Source organism: Copidosoma floridanum, unplaced genomic scaffold (genome assembly GCF_036245765.1).
Source record: "Copidosoma floridanum isolate Cflo_tuat_1 unplaced genomic scaffold, Cflo_Japanese_pri ptg000030l, whole genome shotgun sequence".
Classification (NCBI taxonomy): domain Eukaryota; kingdom Metazoa; phylum Arthropoda; class Insecta; order Hymenoptera; family Encyrtidae; genus Copidosoma; species Copidosoma floridanum.
Genome location: NW_028321907.1, coordinates 23,315,022 through 23,332,647, shown reverse-complemented (window position 1 = coordinate 23,332,647; position 17,626 = coordinate 23,315,022). Strand labels below are relative to the sequence as shown.

General features: G+C 38.4%; 1 protein-coding gene across 1 annotated transcript; it reads left to right on the top strand.

The window, feature by feature from the left end:
* Positions 1-3,887: 3,887 nt before the first annotated feature.
* LOC149373565 (uncharacterized) lies at positions 3,888-17,350 on the top strand. The gene is made up of 6 exons (XM_089596900.1): positions 3,888-4,200; positions 4,909-5,278; positions 5,365-7,187; positions 7,863-8,385; positions 8,600-8,808; positions 17,265-17,350. The coding sequence occupies exons 1-6, from the start codon at positions 3,888-3,890 to the stop codon at positions 17,348-17,350; spliced, it is 3,324 nt and encodes a 1,107-aa protein (XP_089453026.1).
* Positions 17,351-17,626: the final 276 nt, after the last annotated feature.

The following is a 17,626-nucleotide window of genomic DNA, read 5'->3' as shown; positions in this document are numbered from 1 at the left end:
ATCAAGGTAAGGGTCAACGCGATGTATCGCTAAACTTGCAATACATTGTCATCTTAAAAAATTTACGAGATTGCTCGCAAATACAACATCTTTCGAGACCAGCGTGTCCGGAAAATCCTTGGTTCTTGCAAGAAGCAAGTACGGTTCTTACGTATACGTGACTAAAAAACAGATAAAAGGAAGCGACACGGCAAAGCTAGTTTCAATCGTATCGTTGTAATGGCACGAAAGTAACGTTCTCTGTTTGGTCAAAAACACGTCGCCATTTTAAGAGCTCTTTATCATCTTGACACCGAATAACAGAGAGCTCTGTTGCGCAAAGCAAATAAGATGCTATAAAGGTACATTTGCGAGTGTGCCTTGAACATTATCAAAGAAAACGTTTTGCTCACTGCAAACAGAAAACAAAATCCTAACGAGTCGGTCACCGTTTGAAGAGAAAGGCTAAAAAATTTGGATTGATAAAATTTGAAAGACTTAACATCCTGAAACCTGCAAAAACACTGTTACTAATATGAAAGAGTCAGAAGAAAATGTTTTAACAGCAAAAAGATAGCTTTTTAACATTTAACACTACAAAAAATATTAATGTGTATTTAAAATTAATAATTTATAATACCATTATCATTTTGTTGCTCTCTACTCCAAAATAATTTAAATAGAACTAAATAATTTACATTTTTAGGAGGATTTACTTTTAGCGTTTACTGATCTATTAATAGAAAAATCATAATTTGACACGATATCAAACAAATCTGGGTTGGTTTGTCAGGTAATGTTGTGTAGTATTTTATTAATCAGGTAATTGTTGATGAAAAAATAGTTACTTAAACTGTGGGAACTCATCACTCAATATTTGCGAACGGGAGAGTGTGTAAAATATATGTGTAAATACTCTTTACATATGCAACAAAAAAAATACCGCATTGATGTTTATGTTTCTTGTTTAATATTCGCACAGTTTTGCAACATAACGGGCAAATTTTTATTTTTTCGGAAACGGTAAAAAATTTATTATACAAACCTTTTTTCAAATGATTTTCAAAACATGCTGAATTTAATAATAATCAGTGGCACGAATCACACTTTTCTGATCGTCCCGTCACATCGCAAAAAGGAGATTGCATTTACTCCTAGCATTTGTTGGAGAATCTGTGATTCTCAATACGCCAATTACTCTTATTACATGGTACACAGTATCCAAAACTACCGCTTGTGTTGATCAAATTCAGTGTAGGCTCGTAATGCTCAGCATTTTCATAGTACATTAATCGTAACGTATAAACGATTTGTCCTTAAGTTTTTAAAACTAAACGAGTACCATCTTAAACTAAGATTGCAACCACACACCAGTGAACCTTGCCTTTACGAACGGAGAAAAAAACATAACTTTTTGATCTTGATTCTACACGTAGATGATATTATGATAGCAAGTAATTGTGTAAGTAAACTAAAGGAAATTAAGATTGGTCTGCAGTCTAAGTTTGAAATGTCAAGACGACCAATCGTTCTCAAAGTCTCCAGTGGGGACCTGATTTCGGAATTGCGCTCAAAGTGAATACGTTTTCGACGCTGCAGTGCAGAGTTGCAGCGTCTCAATTCTTCGCTACTACGCATGTGCTGAAATTCAGTTGCGAGCGTCAAAGATATATCTTGCATACTCTCCCGTTCGTATCTGAATTTAACAAAATAATATAAAATGAAATGACAAAGGAAATATTGGTTTATTTAAATTAACTTCAGTGAATAAACAGCTGAAGATGGAGCTTATGTCGGCTTCTGGATCATTCATTCGATTGGTTGCGACGATCTAAAACATACAGAGAGAGACATTACTTAACATTCCTATTGCCATTATCTATCTATTCCTAATTTATTTACTTTAGTATCTTAGATTAAAATTTTACTATCATGCAATTCATGACTTATTGATATTCAAAAGTTCTTTGATTAGTTCTTTATGCAACTTAAACGGCAGAGATTTTCTGTAAATATCTGCCAGTTGCTTCTTGGATGAAATCTATTTGTTACAGCCAGACGGCTTAAAGTGTAAAATAATAAGAAAATAAAACACAACGTAGGCTAGTAACAGAGAGAGACGACGAAAGTCGGAAGGGCAGATGTCACGAGACGGTGACCGCTCGTCGCTTGTCGGCGGCGATCGGGCGTTTTCGGCTCTATTGACAGGCCCACTCATTTCTTGAAGCAGTTTTCGTAGCGCTGCGAAAAAGAGAGCATCTCGAAGGAGCTCTGACCTTGCAAGGATTTATTGTGCCGAGAAATCACGCGAGTGAGTAGGTTCTCGTGGTCGTGTCGCTGAATGCGCCCGGGTTCACAGCTCGAAATGTGACTTACGTTGAGTGTGGGCTACGTGAGACGAGAGGTCAACAGTGATTATGAATTAATCACTGGTTAAATTAAGATCTTGAGGCCTCGTCGTGCATTTATTTACGTCTTTATTAACTGTGTATTCGGTCAAAATCGTTATCGAAAAATTGTAAAAGTTAACGTTTCTTTATGCTTGTATTTTTGATCAAACAAAAACCAATTACTGTTTGTACGTACTGGAAAGTGAATTTCATTTGAACTGTGAATTAACCAGCATTTATTTGGACTATAAAAACCAATATTAATAATAATTTTACATCAATTTGGGACTATACATTTTGGTGCCGTGACCAGAATTGTTGGGTGTGAAGGTCATCATCATCTTTGAGCTGGCCCTCTGGCCGCGCTGTCAACCGCCGGTCTCGCCTCCCTCTGCTCTGGTTCGACGGTTGGAGAGAAGTTGAGTATTTTTTATTGACATCCACGTAATACCTGCTTGCCTTGTCGCTTTTGTTAAAATTCATTCGTTCTGCGGTAAATGTATGCATGCATATAAAGACACATGATTGAGATACTTTCTATAAAGAAGTTGAAATCAGTGTATGGTTGTCTGGCTACCCGCTTTCCTCGAAAGAGGGAGAGGAGAGTGTTGTTTACTCGATTCGCTGGTGGCACGAGCGTTGTTGATCTGAGCGATTTCGCAAATTTGCCTTGCCTATAGAAAAAAGTCGAAGCGCGCTCGCGCGTAGTCGGATTGCCAGGCGACGGTGCTTGTTTTGTTTTGCTGGCGTTTGTCGGTTGTTTACGTTTAAACGGAATTTCCTTGATTGCTCTTTCGTTACGAGATCTTGTCTCTTTTAGTTTTTTTTTTCTAACTTTTATTTTGTTTTTCACTACATCAAAATGAGTAATAGAGTGAGGATTATTAACCAAAAGCGCACCACTCTTAAAACCTATATTACGAAACTTAAAAAGATTGTCGCCGACGAACAGACAATCCCTCCGGATGCTCCGACAGATGCGGCTATAGCTAGAGGTCGACTCGAGCGCGTAAGGAACTGTTTACAGCGTACGAGGAGCTACATGACGAGCTCGCGTAGCTTGTTGAACCGAACGACGCTAGTCTCACAGATTTTGACCAAGTCGGAAATAAATACTACTCAATTATCGCGCGAATTAACGCCTTGTATCCCCCGCCTCCACCTCCGGTGCCTCACGCCAATTTAAACACCACGTCGATAACCATCGCGAATAATACGCAACGTCTTAAGCTACCCGTGGTTGAATCGCCTAAATTTGACGGCGACTTATCAAAATGGCTGTCATTCAAAAACGGTTTAACAGCTATAGTTGAGGCTGAAAAGATGTCGGAACTGCAGAATTTCATGCTTCTTCGAAACTCCCTACAGGGGAACGCGCTCGCAAAGATCTCAGTGTACGGACTGCACGAAGACAATTTCAAGGCCGCTTGGGCGTTACTTCTCGAGTCGTACGATTGAAAGAGGATCATGATAACAACCCACTTGGATGCATCACTAGATACGTCTACGCATACCGAGATGTCGCATAGTAGTTTAACTAAACTAGTCGATCATGTACGACAACATATCGATATGCTCGCGACGTTAGACGTAAAACCCGATGAACACTTGATAGTAAGAATTGTCGAGCGCGCCCTTCCATCTGAGATGCGGTCGGAGTGGGAGAGATCGCTCACTCTTGACAAGATACCGACGTTGAAGGAAATTTTTGCGTTCGTAAACGAGGCCGCGTTTAGATGTAGGTCAATCGAACAAGAAAATTTAAACAACAAACGCGACAGCAAGGGAAAAAGGGCGTTTACTAGCGGGATTCAAGGGGCAAACAAAAGAGGTAAATTTGAAGGAGGAGTCCGTTCTTTCGTGACTAGCGCTTCAATCGACTGCCTCGAGTGTAAGGGTGGTGAGCATCCGTTGTACCGTTGCAAAGCATTTATAAAGGCTGACATTAATTTACGTTGTAAAATAGTCGGTAAAAGTGCGGTTTGTAGAAATTGCTTAGTCAAATATTCCGGTGAATGCAAATTTTACAAATGTAAAAAATGTGGGAAATTTCATGACACTTTGTTACATCGTGAGGTCAAGGAGTCGTCGACAGTCTCGACTGGCTCAAGCGCACCTAAACAAGAATGACTCGTACAGTCGACTGTTCTCAGTCTTGCGTCGCGCGCGCTTCAATCCAAACTAATGTTGACAGCTCAAGTAAGAATAAAGAATTCGAGTGGAAGATTTTTAATGTGTAGAGCTATAATGGATACGTGCGCAACTATACATTTAGTAACTGAGAGTTTAGTTAAGCGATTGGGATTGAAAAAGAAGCCGTGCGCGGCTACGATTGGGGCAGTCGACGACTTGAACACGACGTCGAGTGGGGCGGTAGAGGTGACCCTTTACTCGATTAACACTCTATATAGTAAGACTCTCGCGTGTTTGGTAATTCCAAAAATAGCAAATCAGATCCCGAGCGAACCATTTCGTCGCGATTTAGTGAATATACCTAAAAACTTAAGGTTAGCCGATCCCAATTTTCATTTGCCCGCAGAGGTCGATATCGTAATCGGATCTGGGACTACGCTGTTAATGCTTTCTCCGGGAAAAGTCGATTTATCTAAGGGCGGAGTCGATTTCATTCTGCAAAAATCTGAACTAGGCTGGGTAGCTGCGGGAGGTATTGCAGACGAGTGTAGCCAGACAGTTTCTTGTCATTTAACTGGGCTAAGAAAAATCTTTGAAAAGTTTTGGGTGATTGATGCCGCCGAATCAGAGGCGCCAAAACTATCCGGAGAAGATCCCTGCGAATTACATTTTATTCAGAACGTAACACGAGAGTCCTCTGGACGATATATCGTCAAGTTGCCTTTCAAAACCTCGGTAGTCGATCTAGGTGAATCGCGAGTAGCGGCATACCGTCGGTTTACGAATTTATTGAAAAAACTAAATCAAAACTCGATTCTTAAAGAACAGTATGACCTGGTCATGAATGATTATATTAGTCTAGGTCATATGAATTAATCGAAAACGAGCCATCGGAAGCTCATTATTATTTTCCGCATCGCGCCGTCGTTAAGCCAACGAGTTCTACGACGAAAACTCGAGTTGTATTTGATGCGTCGGCAAAAACTGAAGCCGGAGTTTCATTAAATGATGTCCTCTTAAAAGGACCCACGATTCAGCCCAAGCTCTTTGAGCACTTAATACGATTTAGAACGTACAAATATGCCGTTGTGGCCGACATCGCGCAGATGTACCGGCAAATCTGGATTCATCCCGACGACCGTCGCTACCAAAGAATATTTTGGTTACATGAAAATAAAATAAGAACTTACGAACTAAACACGGTTACTTTCGGCGTTTCTTCGTCTCCTTTCCTTGCGATAAGAACACTGCATAAACTCGCGAGTGACGAGTGCTCGGCATTTCCGATCGGCGCTAGGGCTCTGACGCAAAACTTTTACGTGGATGATTTTATCGCTGGAGCAGATAGCCTCAAAAAACTTTTAAGGCTCCGAGATGAAGTTATAACAATCTTGAGGAAGGGAGGATTTGAAATTCGAAAATGGGCGTTCAACGAGGCGGCGGTTTTAAACGGCTTAGTAGGGGGAATAGAGAATTTAGAATTTCTCACAAAGAACGATTCGGTTCACAAGACGCTAGGAGTTTCCTGGAGTACTTCGAGCGACGAGTTCTCATTTGCCGTAAAATCAGATTGGACAGTAGAAAGGATTACTAAACGATTAATTTTAACTGAGTTAGCCAGAATATTCGATCCATTAGGACTCTTAGGCCCAGTTATACTCGCGGCAAAAGGTATCATGCAAACTTGTTGGAAAGACGATCTCGCGTGGGACGAATCGGTACCCCAGACCTTAGAAAATACGTGGTGCATTTTTTCAAGAGAACTTAAAGCAGTGAATAATTTGAGAATGTCGCATTATTTGCTCGTTGAAAATTTCTCGAATGTACACCTTCACGGTTTTTCAGACGCATGCAAGACAGGCTACGGAGCGTGCATCTATGTGCGTTCGACGAGTAGCCACGGAAATGCTCGAGTTGTCTTACTCTGTTCAAGGTCGCGGGTCACTCCGATAAAAGAGAGGACCATTCCACAATTAGAGTTGTGCGGCGCGTTAACTCTTGCTCGATTATACCAAGACGTAATTTCGTGGCTGTCTTTTCGTCCCGATAAGGTCATTTTTTGGGTATATTCAACGATCGTGCTTCATTGGATAAGGAAACCGCCAGAAGCCTTGAAGGTTTTCGAGGCAAATCGCGTCTCGGAAATTCAAAAATTGGCAAAGAATATCGAATGGCGGCACGTACGCTCTGAAGACAATCCGGCAGATGCACTGTCAAGAGGGCAGTTTGGTAGTGACTTTGTAAAAAATAGAACGTGGTTCGAGGGACCCAACTGGCTCTCGCAGACGGAGGAGCAGTGGCCTTGTTCGTTTGAACTTCCGACCGTTGATCTGCCAGGGTTAAAAAAGGTCGCGTGTTTAGTCACGGACGTGCGGGACGAGGACTTCTTAAAAAACGTAATAACGCGCATATCAAGTTATGCAAAATTAACGCGAATTTTTGCTTACTGTTTACGTTTTATTAATAACATCAGAGTAAAAATTAAAGAAAAGAATAAAAGTATAAGGCTGAAGGAGATCAGAGAGGTATCTCGTCTTGTGATATCGGAGCTAGATGCGTCGGAAAAATGCATTATTAAACTCGTACAAAAGACTTGTTTCAAAGAAGAAATCAAGCACGTCTCAGCATCCGCGGAACTAAAAAGCGTTAAATTGGGGGCATTAAGTCCATTTCTTGATCAGCACGGTATTTTGCGGGTTGGAGGCCGAATATCAAAGGCTAGCACGACTTACGATCAAAAACATCCGTTTTTTCTTCCCTCTCGAAATCGTATTACCGATTTATTAATTCGGTACTATCATGAAAAGTTTTATCACACTGGGATTCAGTCTACGTTAAATAATATTAGGCAGCGATATTGGATTATCGACGGAAAGAATCAAGTCTGATATATTATTCGCAAATGTGTAAAATGTCGACGTTTCAGGGCGAAAACGGTAAATTATAAGATATCGGAATTGCCCGAATCGAGATTGAGTGCCGCGTTTCCCTTTTTTCATACAGGCGTCGATTTTTTCGGTCCATTATTTATAAAAGAAAAGAAGATTCGGAATAGAGGAAAGATCAAAGCATATGGGTGCATTTTTGTTTGTATGACCGTTAGAGCGGTTCATATTAAGTTAGTGAGCGATCTTAGTACCGAAGCATTCTTAGCCGCGTTTAGTCGTTTTAGGAGTTGCCGAGGAACGCCAGCGCATGTATATTCAGACAACGGGACGAATTTCATCGGAGCGAATAACAAGCTCCGAAAGTTGTACGCTTTATTCGAATCGAATGATTTTAAGTCGCGGGTTTTTGATGTTACTTCGAAAGAAAGAATTTAATGGCATTTCAATCCACCGCTCTCACCTCATTTTGGAGGTTTGTGGGAGGCGGCGGTGAAATCTGCGAAACACCATCTCAAGAGAGTCGTAGGCGACCGACTATACACTTTCGAAAATCTTCAGACTCTGTTATATGAGATTGCCGCAATCATGAATTCGCGACCGATCTGCTCCGGGTCGCCTGACGCTAATGACCCTCCAGTATTGACACCAGCGCATTTTTTAATAGGGCGCTCTTTCACGATGTTACCTGAAAGAGATATTAACGGGGTGCCAGACAATCGATTGTCGTGCTGGGAGGCCATAACGAAGGCAAAACAAGAGTTTTGGAGGAGATGGCAAGTCGAATATTTGACTGAGTTACAGAAGCGACAAAAATGGCACAGGTCGGATGTTAATATGGAAGAGAACATGATTGTTCTTTTAATAGATAAGAACCAGCCGTGTACGCAGTGGCGGATGGGGCGAGTGGTAAAAGTACACCCCGGTGGCGATGACGTGGTGAGAGTGGTGACAGTGAAAACGGAGCATGGAATTTACCAAAGAAATGCAAGATCACTGTGTCCATTGTTTTCAAGAGACTTTAAAGTCAAAAATTCATAACAATATTTGTGTATTTAATTACTTGCATGTATTTATTTTAATTACTCTTATGTAGTTCGAATTCAAAAATTTTATTTATTAATGTTGTTCGTACTTACTCCCAACGGGGGGAGTGTGTTACAGCCAGAAGGCTTAAAGTTTAAAATAATAAGAAAATAAAACACAACGTAGGCTAGTAACAGAGAGAGACGACGAAAGTCGGAAGGGCAGATGTCACGAGACGGCGACCGCTCGTCGCTTGTCGGCGGCGATCGGGCGTTCTCGGCTCTATCGACAGGCCCGCTCATTTCTTGAAGCAGTTCTTGTAGCGCTGCGAAAAAAAGAGCATCTCGAAGGAGCTCTGACCTTGCACGGATTTATCGTGCCGAGAAATCACGCGAGTGAGTAGGTTCTCGTCGTTGTGTCGCTGAATGCGCCCGGGTTCACAGCTCGAAACGTGACTTACGTTAAGTGTGGGCTACGTGAGACGAGAGGTCAACAGAAATTATGAATTAATCACTGGTTAAATTAAGATCTTGGGGCCCCGTCGTGCGTTTATTTGCGTCTTTATTAACTGTGTATTCGGTCAAAATCGTTATCGAAAAATTGTAAAAGTTAACGTTTCTTTATGCTTGTATTTTTGATCAAATAAAAACCAATTACTGTTTGTACGTACTGGAAAGTGAATTTTATTTGAACTGTGAATTAACCAGCATTTATTTGGACTATAAAAACCAATATTAATAATAATTTTACATGAATTTGGGACTATACACTATTTAACAGTTATTATTATTTTTTTTTTTTGGTTACACATTTTTTAACATAATAAGCTATGATTTTAGTCATATGTCTCAATCGTCTACTATCATCTATCTTAGCACTTACTCTAGCGGCCTTATTATCACACCACCGATCTGTGAGCAATACAGTGCAAGACATTATTAATAACTTTTAGCGTGACCACATAGGAAGAACTTATAGATTGCTCCAGTCCAATCAACTCTCAAATTGCATAACACGTTGCTCTCCACTCCAAAATAATTTAAATAGAACTAAATAATTTACATTTTTAGGAGGATTTACTTTTAGCGTTTACTGATCTATTAATAGAAAAATCATAATTTGACACGATATCAAACAAATCTGGGTTGGTTTGTCAAGTAATGTTGTGTAGTATTTTATTAATCAGGTGATTGTTGATGAAAAAATAGTTACTTAAACTGTGGGAACTCATCACTCAATATTTGCGAACGGGAGAGTGTGTAAGATATATGTGTAAATACTCTTTACAATTGCAACAAAAAAAATACCGCATTGATGTTTATGTTTCTTGTTTAATATTCGCTCAGTTTTGCAACATAACGGGCAAATTTTTATTTTTTCGGAAACGGTAAAAAATTTATTATACAAACCTTTTTTTAAATGATTTTCAAAACATGCTGAATTTAATAATAATCAGTGGCACGAATCACACTTTTTTGATCGTCCCGTCACATCGCAAAAAGGAGATTGCATTTACTCCTAGCATTTGTTGGAGCATCTGTGATTCTCAATACGCCAATTACTCTTATTACATGGTACACAGTATCCAAAACTACCGCTTGTGTTGATCAAATTCAGTGTAGGCTCGTAATGCTCAGCATTTTCATAGTACATTAATCGTAACGTATAAACGATTTGTCCTTAAGTTTTTAAAACTAAACGAGTACCATCTTAAACTAAGACTGCAACCACACACCAGTGAACCTTGCCTTTACGAACGGAGAAAAAAACATAACTTTTTGATCTTGATTCTACACGTAGATGATATTATGATAGCAAGTAATTGTGTAAGTAAACTAAAGGAAATTAAGATTAGTCTGCAGTCTAAGTTTAAAATGTCAGGTCTTGGTGAGGTTGGCACTTTCCTAGGTATCACAATAGAAAGAGATGGAAAATGTGGAACAACTGCACTTACACAGAAACCATGCATCGACAAAATGCTAGAAAGATTTAGATTTAACGAGTCAAATCCTCAAGGACACCAATGGTGACAAATTAAGTTTTTCAATAAAACATAGAGAAGAGTCTAAAGATGCTGAAGAGTTAGATACAACAAAAACAATAGAAAATTTACCATGCAGAGAAGTAGTTGGTGTGTGCTTACTGTGTTTGGCCAATACAATTGGACTAGACATCTCATACTCATTGAATGTGCTGAATGGACATCAAATCTGTCCAAATATAATCGGTTGGAAAAAGGTCAAGCGGGTATTTCAATGTCTGCAACACACCAGGACTTTAGGATAAACTTACAAAGGCTACAAAGATGAATTGGAAGCCTGTTCAGATGTAAGTTTGGCAGACTGTAAAGGCTCAGTTACAACGGATGGATATCTCATCAGGTTCTATGAAAATACAGTAGTTTGAAAGAGAAGTAAACAGAATAACGTAGCTACCTCAACCTGTAAAGCTAAATATGTGGCAACGTGTGATGCAAGTTAAGAGTTGATTGGACTGGAGCAATCTATAAGTTCTCTCTATGTGGTCACGCTAAAAGTTATTAATAATGTCTTGCACTGTATTGCTCACAGATCGGTGGTGTGATAATAAGGCCGCTAGAGTAAGTGCTAAGATAGATGATAGTAGACGATTGAGACACATGACTAAAATCATAGCTCATTATGTTAAATAATGTGTAATCAGAAAAAAAATAATAATAACTGTTAAATAGATTTCATCCAAGAAGCAACTGGCAGATATTTACAGAAAATCTCTGCCGTTTAAGTTGCATAAAGAACTAATCAAAGAACTTTTGAATATCAATAAGTAATGAATTGCATGATAGAAAAATTTTAATCTAAGATACTAAAGTAAATGAATTAAGAATAGATAGATAATGGCAATAGGAATGTTAAGTAATGTCTCTCTCTGTATGTTTTAGATCGTCGCAACCAATCGAATGAATGATCCAGAAGCCGACATGAGCTCCATCTTCAGCTGTTTATTCACTGAAGTTAATTTAAATAAACCAATATTTCCTTTGTCATTTCATTTTATATTATTTTGTTAAATTCAGATACAAACGGGAGAGTGTGCAAGATATATCTTTGACGCTCGTAACTGAATTTCAGCACATGCGTAGTAGCGAAGAATTGAGACGCTGCAACTCTGCACTGCAGCGTCGAAAACGTATTCACTTTGAGCGCAATTCCGAAATCGGGTCCCCACTGGAGACTTTGAGAACGATTGGTCGTCATTAGAAAAGATAATTATTATGAAATCGAGCTTCTGGCTCCATTCGCTAGGTAGACAACCCTTAAATGTCGCTTTTCTACAAGCATGTGGAAATCAATTCATAGTAATGTCCTTTTCTAATTACGACCAATCGTTCTCAAAGTGCCTAGTGGGGGCACGATTTCAGAATTGCGCTCAAAGCGAATACGTTTTCGATGCTGCAGTGCAGAGTTGCAGCGTTTCAATTCTTCGCTACTACGCATGTGCTGAAATTCAGTTACGAGCGCCAAATATATATCTTACACACTCTCCCGTTCGCAAATATTAAGTGATGAGTTCCCACAGTTTAAGTAACTATTTTTTCATCAACAATTACCTGATTAATAAAATACTATACAACATTACCTGACAAACCAACCCAGATTTGTTTGATATCGTGTCAAATTATGATTTTTCTATTAATGGATCAGTAAACGCTAAAAGTGAATCCTCCCAAAAATTTAAATTATTTAGTTCTATTTAAATTATTTTGGAGTGGAGAGCAACAAAATGATAATGGTATTATAAATTATTAATTTTAAATACACATTAATATTTTTTGTAGTGTTAAATGTTAAAAAGCTATCTTTTTGCTGTTAAAACATTTTCTTCTGACTCTTTCATATTGGTAACAGTGTTTTTGCAGGTTTCAGAATGTTAAGTCTTCCAAATTTTATCAATTCAAATTTTTTAGCCTTTCTCTTCAGTCGGCGACCGATTCGTTAGGATTCGCGTTCAGGACTTAAACACGTGCCGTCAATATTGCTATCCAGCCAGGCAAGACCCATAAAGCGTGAATACCTGCGTCTCATGATGTGGGTTTACGATCCACTGGGTTTATTAGTACCATACATGCTTAAATCGCAGTCTACAAGCAATCTGGCGTACTGGAAGTGAATAAGACGTATCGTTAGAGGACGAAGAGTATGAAAAGGGGCTCGTGTGGATACGAGTTGTCAAGGAGTTAGAGTCATAGCGTATTGTGCAGTGTATTACACCTAATGGGGTCGAGATCGGGGTCACACAACTGCATGTGTTTGGAGACGCTAATTCGTGTGTGTATTAATGGTGCTAAATGGTCGACAGTCAAGAGCACATTAATATTGATGGCTAAATCTCGAGTCACGCCAGACAAAGAAATTTCGCTACCATAACTACAACTGCAGGCGGCGTTGCTGGCGTCACGATTACGCACTGTGTGATAGACTATTTTGGTCCAATGCGCGTAAAAATAGAGCATAGTAGTGTAAAACGGTTGGGAGTAATTTTTACATGCCTTACTACGTAAGCAGTATATCTTGAAGTCGCATATAATTTATTAGCGAGCTCGACGACTTTAGCAGTTCCGAAAATGGCAGCACGCCGAGGCGATCCCAACGTTATATACATCAATGATAGCACGAACTTTCGTAGGGCACGCACAGAAATTCGGTCGAAGGTGGGTGGGATTGACAAAAACTAAATTAAGAGGTTTGCATTAGCTAATGGCTTGGGATGGTATTTTAATCCAACAGAAGCTCCGCATATGAAAGACATCTGGGATTGGCTCATAAGGTTGGTAAAAGTAGCGCTTCATACTACTCTTAAGAATCAATGTCTCTTCAAATAAGTTTCGCGCACAGTGCTTGCTGAAGAGGAATGCATAATGAATTTGCAAGCATTGATCCACGTATTGATAAGGCCTAAAGATGTAGAGGCGCTCACGCCTAATAATTTTCTGATAGGATAATTGTCGGGTGCACTTAATCTTTCAGTATACAAAGAATTCCATCCGTGCACGAAAATATTGGGAAAGAGCGCGTATTGTGAGTGATTTTTTTTGGCAGCGTTGGTTGAATGAATATGGGAAAAACGCTGCAAGTATCTAAAAAGCGGTAGCAAATGATTGATCTATTAAAATGTAGTGATGTAAAGGCGATTGTAAATTCTGAAATGCCGCGCAACTTATGGCATAGCAGGACCATAATCGAAACGTTTGCGGGCGAAGACGGCGTCGTAAAAGCTGCAAAGGTTTGGTCAGGTAACAAAGAATATGAGTGAGCATTTCATAAGTTAATTTCACTACACCAAAATGTAGTACAAGAAAGCGAAAGCGGTGTTTCTTGTATGGTGGAGGTGATCCTCCTACATGTAAAAAAGATAGTATCTATTTTAACTCGTTATCCTGAGATTATAACTGACGTGTGCATTTTACTTTTATTTTGCTAAAACCTCACTGTTACTGGATTCGGGAAAGGATCAGATTACTTACAGCTATGTATAATGCCAACTGCAGCAATCTATAGTCAAGTGTAGATGATAATTTGGAATAGCTTTTAAACACTTGTGCACACTATATTACTCCAGGTCCCGTTTGCTGGCAGCTACACTTGGCATCATCCACGCTGATCGAATACGCCTTTTTTTTGTCGTCAATAGGATGTGTAATTTCTTAGGAGTTTCAAAATGTATAAATTATTATCAAATCCTTAAAAATTATTTTAGTATTATAAAACTATGGAATAGCCTTGCTAACAAGAAGTATAAAGTAACGATATTTATTTTATTGTATCCGAAAAAAAATGTTGACGATACATGCATATTTTTAAACGAAACACGAATAAAAGAAATAAAAATAAAATGATAAATTAAGTTAAAAAAAAAAAATCTACCATGATGTGGATTTGAACCCTAAAGAGCGAAACGATCCACGAAGGGGCATAAGCTTTATCCATCTCAGCTATCCAAAGGACAAGTGCATCTTGTTTCGAAGTCACATATATTTATGGATATCCTCTAGAGCTTGTCCTACAGTTCACAGCAAGTTAGGATGTGTAAAATTAATAAACTAGTGGTTAAAGCTGTACTGAAAACCTTAAAAAATAGTTAAAGTTGTATATTTGTGAAGAAAATTAATGGATTTGCGAATGTTAAAAGTACGGAAGAATTCAAAAATAATGAGATCAAAAGTCTGTGCATATAATTAATGAGCATTCAGTTCTACGATTTAATCGAATCAAATTAATAAATAACATTGAAGCAAGAGTGAGAGAGCAAGAGTCGCTTAAATACATATAGCATGTACTCGGTTGCAGTCAAAAGAGAAAAACTCGTGTCATCGCTTGCTTTGGCTGTGCGCTCAGCTGTATAGCTATAGTCGACATTTCCACTCCTCTCCTCGTAGGCACACATTCGGTACACCCCTTCCACATATTTCCAAAATGTGCACCTATATGCTGGTTTTCACGCGAATTCACTCCTCTTCTTGTAGGCGCATACTGTTCGATACGAGTCTCGCACTCTCGAAAAATATGCGCCTTGGTTCGACGGCTGGCCGTGGCGGGTCGCCCTGATCAGTACCAAACAGTTTTCTTACCTCGTAGCATTGGCGTTAGCAATCTCTCTACTTATCTCTGCCTTCGTCTGAAGCATTGGAAATAATTTTAGAGCTCTTTCCTAACATCTCCTGGTGTTGCATCGGAGACGTTGATGTCTAAAGCACTTTTTTTACAGAGTTCAGTGATTTTGGTGATCTTAGATAGAGGGATTGGTTCGTGATGATTGCCCGTTGGAGACTGTTCCGTTTGCTTAAGATTATTTTTCCTTCATAGCTGTTAGGTTCTCCCAGCGCAGACTCCCAGAGCATCTTGGAGAAGATTGGTGATTCCTGGTTGAATGCTTAGAGTCGAGAGATTAATATAGGGTCGTCGGTCACCGGGGTTTTTATAAGCCGTGCGCCTATATGCTTGTTTCCACACAAATCCACTCCTCTTCTCTTAGATGCACGCTTTTCGATACGAGTCTCGCACTCTCGAAAAATGTGTACCTTGGTTCGACGGCTAGTCGTGGCGGGTAACCCCGATCAGTGCCAAATAGTTGTCTTACCTCGTAGCATTGGCGTTAGCAATCTCTCTAGGTACTCATCTTTGACGAACGTTTCCTTTCGGTCAGTGTGGTGCTACAACAGCAGGCCAGAGAATATCACCCTGAGGTATAGAGGCAATCAAGTTTCCTTCAAACTTTAGTCAAGAAAGAGTTTACTTAAGAAGCTCACCTTTAAGGGTTATCGGACGTCGAACTACTTTACCAACAAAAATATGAAAACATCATAAATTTGAAAAAAAATAGCATTTAGGGCTCACAAAAGTCGTAACTATGCCAAAAGTTACAAGAAGTCAAATTGGAAAGAAAACTTCAAATGCTTCTAACGAATACATTTTTAGGCATCAAGAAAATGACGCTAAACATTTATCGAGATTTAAGTAGGATAAAAATCAATAAATAAAGAATTTATTAAACGAAATATTAGCTTTTCACTATGCCCCCCATAGTAATCTCTTGAATCTTCCAGATTTTTAAATAGGTAGAATATGTATTTGTATTTTTGTGGCGATAAATAATGTAGAGATTAGGCTCCAGGACTTTGTTACTGTGGTAATAAAGTTGTGAAATAAAAGAAAAAAATTTTTTTAATTATATACATGTATTTTTTATGAGTTTTAAATCTTAATAGCTTTAAAAAATAGCCATTTTTGTAGATTATACGGGAGAAACTGCAAATTAACGGCCCTGTAGGGCCGACGAATATTTTATGGCATATATGACCAAATAAACTGTATGGATTCTGAACAAATATGTTTTGAAAAAGAAAGTTTTTTTTCTGAGAAGTGTCAGAAATAGATGTAAAATTTTTAACTGCAAACGTTTCTTATTAGATGTCAACACACTACGGTACTCCATTAGTAAAGACGGGGGGCCACTAGTATAATCTATATTAGGTATTGCAGTATTTGCAGCTTTTTGGATTTGTGTGCGTTTGTGCGCGTATGCTTGTGTGTGTGCGTATGCATACTCAAAGATGTCTAGCAAAAGGCCAAGGTACTGCTCTAAAATAAGTCAAATTTCAAACAAATATATGATTATAAGCAAACTAAGATAACTATAATATAACTATAATATGAATAAAAAATTCAATAATGTAACAGAGAATGACTTTCTACTCATTGTTGGTAGTGTCCTTAATAATGTGTGATATTGGTTCAAACGTGACCGTTTGAGCACTGATAAAGAAGATTTATTAAATATAAAGATGGTTAACTGATTTCATAAGTATGAAAATTGTGTTTTTATACTGTGTAATATTAGTTATTAAAACGATTTTATTGTATTTATTATAAAAATGTATACATTACTAGAAATAAATTTTTTGTTTAACAAAAAATTTACAAATACTTATATTTATAATAAAGATAAGAAATTTAAAAAATAAATATAAATAACCACAACAACCTTTGCATGAAATATATACGTACTGTTCAGCTGTGTACTTACGTATGTATTCAAGTTTATACTAGAAGTTAGATGGTTAGAACTTAGATGACTTAGATCGAGCGATGTACATGCGTGGTCTGAACAAGTAAGGATAAAATCATGCTGTCTGACCAGTACCTGCTTAAATAAGCGTTATACGCGTGATCAAGACCTGATCAGGAAAAAGGATAGCGTGATCAGCGACCGATCAGATCCCTAATTCATTACCTGCTCGGGCAGCTACATAGCTATGGTCAGCCTTTTCACTCCATTTTTTGGAGGTGCACACTCTTCGATACAACTCTTGCAGTCTCGAAAAATGTGCACCCGGTTCGACAGCTGGCCGCTATGGTCACCCCGATCATTGCCAAAAAGTTGATTCGCATCGTAGCATAAGCATTAGTAATTTTTCTACTTATCTTTGGTTAGTATTAATAAATTATATTGGAGTCTTAATTGTTTTTCATTAAATAATCAAATAATACATACTTATAACTTATGTATTAGGTAAATACTGTAGAATCTAATGAGAAGAAACTAATGAATAGTATTTCGATTTTTAAAGCAGTATAATCTTATTGAGAAATAAATTTTTACACAAATAAATCATTTTTTATTTCAAGTTGAAATAAAAATTGAAAAAATTTTTTATCCAAACGAACTGCACACCAG

Excerpts from the sequence above, each read along its gene's own strand:
- LOC149373565 (XM_089596900.1), top strand. The coding sequence starts at position 3,888 with ATGTCGCATAGTAGTTTAACTAAACTAGTCGATCATGTACGACAACAT. Across the intron at positions 7,188-7,862 it reads TCCATTTCTTGATCAGCACG|GTTTGTGGGAGGCGGCGGTG; the intron begins GTATTTTGCGGG and ends CTCATTTTGGAG. Across the intron at positions 8,809-17,264 it reads CGTGCCGAGAAATCACGCGA|TCTCGAAAAATGTGCACCCG; the intron begins GTGAGTAGGTTC and ends CAACTCTTGCAG.